The sequence below is a fragment of the Asterias rubens genome, chromosome 2 (assembly GCF_902459465.1).
Source record: "Asterias rubens chromosome 2, eAstRub1.3, whole genome shotgun sequence".
Classification (NCBI taxonomy): domain Eukaryota; kingdom Metazoa; phylum Echinodermata; class Asteroidea; order Forcipulatida; family Asteriidae; genus Asterias; species Asterias rubens.
Genome location: NC_047063.1, coordinates 8881909 through 8889063, shown reverse-complemented (window position 1 = coordinate 8889063; position 7155 = coordinate 8881909). Strand labels below are relative to the sequence as shown.

The window sequence follows — 7155 nt, the reverse complement described above, 5'->3', positions numbered from 1 at the left end:
TTTAGCTTAGTCAACTTCTCATACTGATTACAGACAATGAATACACTACAAAACAGACATTGTATTCTGTTTGAACTTTTAAGAATAAATTCCTGTGTATAAAACCTGAAGTAATAAATTTGATGTCAGCTGAATTGGGTAAGGTACAATCACTGATACCTTGAATTACCCAAATACATTATGCTATGATGTACTGACGTTAGCGTTGATTTGAATAAGTCAACTTCTTGGAATGGTTGACATTTAGACACAACTTGAAAACCCAAAGCAAACTATGACTGCTATTCTGTAAAGACTTATTGCATTGTTGTCACTGAACTGTTCCTTTAGAACTCGAGGATGGGATAAAGTCTACTCTTCCTTAATCCAATGATGTCATTTCCTTTTTTAGCTTCAATTGCATTTAAGATGCTTGGGTCTTTTTTGTGGCTGATTTAACCTGAAATATAGGTTTACCGTTGTAATAGCTCATTTTATAGACTCCATAAATGTTATAACCTTTCATCTTTAGGTATTGTATGATCAAATCCCTGAATGCTAAACGGTAGTTTACTTTAAAACTAGAAAGACTTTGTTGTTGGGATCCTCACATTAATTCATCTTACATGTATTGTGTTCATTGTCTGTGGCAGTAGGACCTAATGCAAATGGTTTTGTATGTTGTCATGTTTTGTAACAGCTTCAATCTGTCAAAGTTCATTCAGCGAGAGAGAAAATAAAGTTGTATTCTTTTGGTGAAGTTTTGGCCGTGCAATTGTGTGTTTTGGGCTGTAACTGATAGTTGATACGTCAATATTTTTATCAATTAATTAGTTTGATTGAACATAGATGCTGGAAAATGACACATCAAGGTGAAAAAAAGCTTAATGAAGACAGTCTATATTTGATGATTAAGTGAAGAAAGAAAGAAGATGTATGATACATCTTCTTTGTATCATTTCAACACTTTTTCAGCTACTGAAACAAAAAAGGGGCAAATGTGTACTGTCGATAATGCTCCAAATGTAATGTCCGTCACGCCATGTTTTGTTCTCTAGTAGAGACCAAAATTTCATTTCCGTCTAACAGTCTCCAATAAACATGATCAGCTTCATTTGCCTCAAATAAAGGAAGTACACAGTTGTGCAGAGAAATCACAGACTCAATGACATGACAGATTCACATCTGTGAGTAAATCAGAATGAGTTTCATTTACGACGATTGAGGAGTCTACAGTTCAAGGCTTTGTCTAAAATGTTGGAAATGGTCTTCATCTTTGTGTTGTTTATGAGGATGGTTAGGGTGTGAAATCCAATATGGTCAAATTCAAATCACTTGATGCATTAATGTAATCCTGATCCTCATATGTCAACCCAAATAGTTTGAGCTTCTTGAGATGTTTGGTCATCAGCTTCAAATGCTGAGCCCAGGATGATGCACGGCCAACCAATCAATGATTACGTGTCGGATCTAGATGAATCAGGTTGGGCATGTCACTCACTGACTCAGCAATGGGCTCCATATCAACATCTGTCAGATGGCACCCTCCCAATAACAGTTCCTTCAGGTGGTTCATTCTCTTCAAATGCAGAGCCCACAATGGTGCACAGCTACCCAATGCATCATTACCTGTCAGATCTAGATGACTCAGGTTGGGCATGTCACCCACTGACTCAGCAATGGGCACCATATCAGCATCTGTCAGCTGGCACCTTGCTAATATTAGTTCCTTCAGGTGGTTCATTCTCTTCAAATGCAGAGCCCACAATGGTGCACAGCCACCCAATGCATAATTACGTGTCAGATCTAGATGACTCAGGTTGGGCATGTCACCCACTGACTCAGCAATGGGCTCCATATCAGCATCTGTCAGATTGCACCATACCAATAACAGTACCTTCAGGTGGTTCATTCTCTTCAAATGCAGAGCCCACAATGGTGCACAGCCACCCAATGCATAATTACGTGTCAGATCTAGATGACTCAGGTTGGGCATGTCACCCATTGACTCAGCAATGGGCTCCATATCAGCATCTGTCAGAAAGCACGTTGCTAATATTAGTTCCTTCAGGTGGTTCATTCTCTTCAAATGCAGAGCCCACAATGGTGCACAGCTACCCAATGCATCATTACCTGTCAGATCTAGATGACTCAGGTTGGGCATGTCACCCACTGACTCAGCAATGGGCTCCATATCAGCATCTGTCAGATTGCACAGTGGCAATAACAGTACCTTCAGGTGGTTCATTCTCTTCAAATGCAGAGCCCACAATGGTGCACAGCTACCCAATGCAACATTACCTGTCAGATCTAGATGACTCAGGTTGGGCATGTCACCCATTGACTCAGCAATGGGCTCCATATCAGCATCTGTCAGATTGCACCTTACCAATAACAGTTCCTTCAGGTGGTTCATTCTCTTCAAATGCAGAGCCCACAATGATGCACAGCCACCCAATGCTTGATTATCCCCGAGGTTCAGATGAACCAGAGTTAGAATGTCACTCAGTGCCACAGCAATGGGCTCAATATCTGTACCTTGCAGTGAACACCTTTCCAAGTGAATATCTTGAAGGCATTCCATTTTCCCCAGTTCAGGACCCCAAATGGATGCACAGCCACCCAATGCTCTATTCCCTCTTACATCTAGATCAACCAGAGTGTCACCCATTGACTCTGCAATGGGTGACACATCTTGAGCTACCAGTGAGCAACCTAACAAGCTCAGCTTCTTGAGGCGCTTCAGTTTCATCAATTGAGAAACCAACAATGACACATAGCCACCCAAGGCTGTATTCCCTGAGAGGTCTAGCTGAGTCAATGTTGATAGAGTTGCCAATGATAGTAGGATTTGATCAGTATTGGCAGGAGTTAATGAGCCGATTATCAGAGAAAGAGATTGTAAATTGATCATTAACTTTAGCGCTTTTGCTAAATCTGTACCAAACCTCTGGAAGTTAACATCATTCATAACCAGTCTCTTAACCTTTGAGAAGTAATCATTTCCTCTGCTGAGGGCTGCCACTTGCTTCAGAAAATGAAAGAATGCGTTTGTACTATCATTATTCCAATTTGAAATGTCAATATCACCAGTCAGAAGTGAACTTATAACATTTTCTTGTGGAAGTTCCTTTGATTGACTCTCAAAATAACAAGTAACAATAAGTTGCGAATCTCTGCCTTGATGAATCTTCTTTAAAATCTGATTTGTACATGCCTCATTGTCTCCACAACAAAATCTGAACAGATACTCATAACGAGTAAGACGAGAAGAACGAGGATCTCCCAATGGGGTAAACTCAGTTGACTCTGTCTTTACTGTCTGATCTAGGATTCTGTCAAATTCCTCAGTGTTTATCAAGCTTTGCCAGTACATTGCTGCGCAATACTCCAGAAACGTGTGGTGTATAAAAGACACTCTTTGATAGGTATCAAGCCCATCGATGACCCTCTCACTAGTGAGGACACCTGCATTCATTGCTGCATCTAACGCAGTCTTTTCAAAGTCCCCTTCTCTAAAGGCAAATGACTGATCTCTAGAAATAAGACTACCTAGAGCAACCTTGCCAATAGAAATTAAAATCCGTGATATTTCAGCATCTTTGATGTCTCTTGTTTTTCTTTTGAATATGTAATTCAGTGCTTTGTTATACAGTCGGGTCATTGTGTCTGGGAGGGTATTCTCTTTGCTCCCCATCAGCAAACACATCAGCAGCAGTAGCATGGGACTCTCTGCCAAATCAGACAAGGTATCTGAGAGTTCTATCTGCTCTATAAGCTTGCTAGCCTTGTCATGATCATCAGGGAAGAATTTGTTCACATATTCATTTATATCTGTTTTAGAAAAGCCCTCAACTCTGACATGAGTAAAGGGCTTCATAACCAATGATGAGTTGACTAATTTGTCAAGGGGAGGACGGGATGTAATAACTACCCAACATTCTGGGCCCAGCTTTCGATTAATAACTTTGAGAATCGAACCAAATGAGGATGTGTCAGTTGTAGTGATTTTACATTCATCAAATCCATCCAAGAGAATCAATACTTTGTCTTGGTTCTTGTCAATAAACTCTTTCAAAGCAGATTCATCTACAGTGTCTTTTGCGAGAAGCTTCTCAAAGATGGCATCTTCTAAGTTGCTACTTTGTTGCAATGAACCCATTTTTAAAGCAAAAACAAGTTTAAACTTATTGAGTGTCTCACTGTTACCCATTGCCCAATCATATGCAATTTTGTCAATTAGGGTTGTCTTGCCAATTCCTGCTGATCCGCTTATAACGATACGTTTAATTGGAGTTCCCTCATGGTGTGTCTGAAATTTAAAAATCTCTTCATATGATTTCATCTCACCTTTATTAGGATTACCTTCCCTTGTCTCAGACTGCATCTTTTCATATAATTCCCTCAATGCAGGGTGGAACATTTTGTAATCTAATTCCATGTTATTACCCTTTATTTGAGGCTTCCCCCTTGTGTCAACTTGTTCAACTAAACATAGCTTAGTGAAGATGTTCATTATGTGCATCTGATGATCATCAACCCATGGGAGCATCTGTACATAGCTACCTGTAGATTTGTACACTTTCTTCACCGCCTCATTGACTTTTGATGCAACAGCTTGAACTTTGTCAGGGCCTGATGTTCCTGTAGGTAAGTTTAAACAAGTCTTAATTGCTTTGAATATAATTATTCTAATCACAAAAGTATCATTGTGAACCATACATTAACAAGTAGTTCTGTAAAATCGACAATTGTTTTTCAACACATCCACACCAGCTTGTTTTCACCTCTAAAGTTTAAGTGAACATGTTTGAGGAGGACCACAGAGCTGGATTTTGTTTGGAAAATGACCCACAGTATATTCTTTCCCTTTTTTGTCAAATTTCTTTTTGCCAATCATATGATTGCCAACCGTGTGACAATCATATGCAATGGATGTTGGGGCAACAGTGTCCCAAACGTGATTTTTTTTGTAGTAAGATTTTTGTTGACCGAATGGTTTGCATTGGGGTATTTCAGCACATATCACTAAACAAGTTGACTTGATGAGACAATTTTGAAGTACTATGGCACTTTCTGAGCACCATAGTTTCCACAACTTCTTTAATCTGATCCAAGCCCAAAATTTATAATTTTTGACAAAGCAAAAAATGGTATCCGGATGCATTGGATTGAGGGTTTCTTTTTGTACTGATAACCTCTTGGCTAAGAAGAATGTGTTACACTCTGGTTGCCTTATTGTTTGAGTCAGGGTATTTCCAGATTTTCTACAACACTTTAATATAATAATTTCCTATAAAGAAGAATAAAATATGATCAATATCCCGGAGCATTCTTGACTTCTAAAACTTACTGCTTTCAGTACAAATCATAAATATTGAAACATAGTTTCATTTTTTAGTTTGCTTCAAGTCCAACATATCAAGGTCAATTACTTTGCAGTATTACTTGACCCATACAAGTTGAAAATATAGCGTCAACTTTTAATAGTGATTTTATAGAAACATCAAAGTAAAGGGACACATTACTTCAGATAAGACACACAAGAAGAAATGAGAACTCAAAATAACCAGAACTTCCAATGCAATAATCATCATCATCTCAATTGAGAAAATTGCCATTAAACTGATCAATGGCTCTGTGATATTCCTCAGTATTTATCAAGCTTTGCAAGTATATCGCTGTGCAATACTCCAACAATGAAAGGAATATAAAATAGACACTTAGATACGTGTTATGCACAGCAATGATGACAGTCTCACCAGTGAGGACACCTGAACATAACAGTGGCTCAAACGTCTTCTTTTTCAAATTCTTTAAAGGAGTAGGTTGTGATTTATAGCGTACATAGCCAGCACAGAAATGTGGTGCTTGCCCTGCAGTGAGCTGTAGGCACAGTTTTTTGTGGTATTAAACAGACATATTGGCACCTTGTGAAGTTGTGTTTCGTTAAATCACAAATAAAGTACAAGTTCAGGCTTTTTTTCTCAAAGCAGAGGACTGTTTTCTGTTTTGTTTAATGTAGTCAACAAAAGCTATGTGTATTTTTCCACTAAAATTTGTCATATACATGTGTTCATTGTAATCGGGGTCAAAGTAATGTTCTGTAATTACCCTCTGTTGGTCGAGTTAACAATGGTAGATCTTCTTGCTGGCGACGTCTTTGATCCTCTTGAAGAATTCTTTGATCCTCTTGAAGACTACGTCTTCGATCCTCTGTGAACATTGAAAGGACAAATAAAGGTATGGAATCTGCATGTGGAGACTCTGGGCTGTACTTCAATGGCTTGGGTCACAGGTTTAAACATGGGTTAAACTTCATATGATTGAGTACCCTTTGTACCAATTGTTTATAAAGCATGACTGATTCTTTTTACAGTCCTGAGCTACTCCAACACCCAAAATATGTTAATTCAAATACTTTCAAGAGAGCAGTACTTTTGAAGCCTGTGCTGAACTTAAATCCTTGCCACCATGTAAGTAGAGTGCACCAAGTTTTTAACAACTTTTCCATAAATGGTGGAAGGTTTGACTGCGCAACATTTTCCTTGCAACTTTCAAGATGCAAAAGTGTAGGTCAACTATTTTGTTTTGTTTTGGGGTTCTTAAATTTGTTTATTTTTGAAAGCGAGAGAAATCAGGTGCATTTTTATAGAGGGTGTGTGATGAGACTTCTCCATACTGGGAAAACAATAGAAACATGTGAAATAATTAAAATTGGCAGCCTCCCATTGCTGGAGAGTTCCAATGTTTATATCGATTCCATCAAAGATATATAATTATTTATAAATAAGGACTTCTTTACATGCCTAGCTTTTGTCTAGGATTATTTGAGCCCTTTTTCTTTAGATTTCTCCACTTATCAGGGGGGTAAATCTTGGCAGTTTTGTATTTGACTCGGGATGTTTGTGCTTGGTACATGAGTGGCAATAAATTTTTAATTTTTGACAAAGCAGAAAATGGTATCCGGATGCATTGGATTGAGGGTTTCTTTTTGTACTGATAACCTCTTGGCTAAGAAGAATGTGTTACACTCTGGTTGCCTTATTGTTTGAGTCAGGGTATTTCCAGATTTTCTACAACACTTTAATATAATAATTTCCTATAAAGAAGAATAAAATATGATCAATATCCCGGAGCATTCTTGACTTCTAAAACTTACTGCTTTCAGTACAA

General features: G+C 38.3%; 1 protein-coding gene across 1 annotated transcript in view; it reads right to left on the bottom strand.

Moving 5' to 3' along the window:
- Positions 1-723: 723 nt before the first annotated feature.
- LOC117302876 (NACHT, LRR and PYD domains-containing protein 12-like) overlaps positions 724-7155 on the bottom strand; it is an 8195-nt gene continuing 1763 nt past the window's right edge. The window contains exons 2-3 of the mRNA XM_033786842.1: positions 6094-6195; positions 724-4623 (exon numbers count right to left, since the gene is read on the bottom strand). Coding sequence (XP_033642733.1) covers positions 1430-4623; positions 6094-6195 — 3296 coding nt within the window. The 3' untranslated portion in view covers positions 724-1429. The remainder of the gene's footprint in view (positions 4624-6093; positions 6196-7155) is intronic.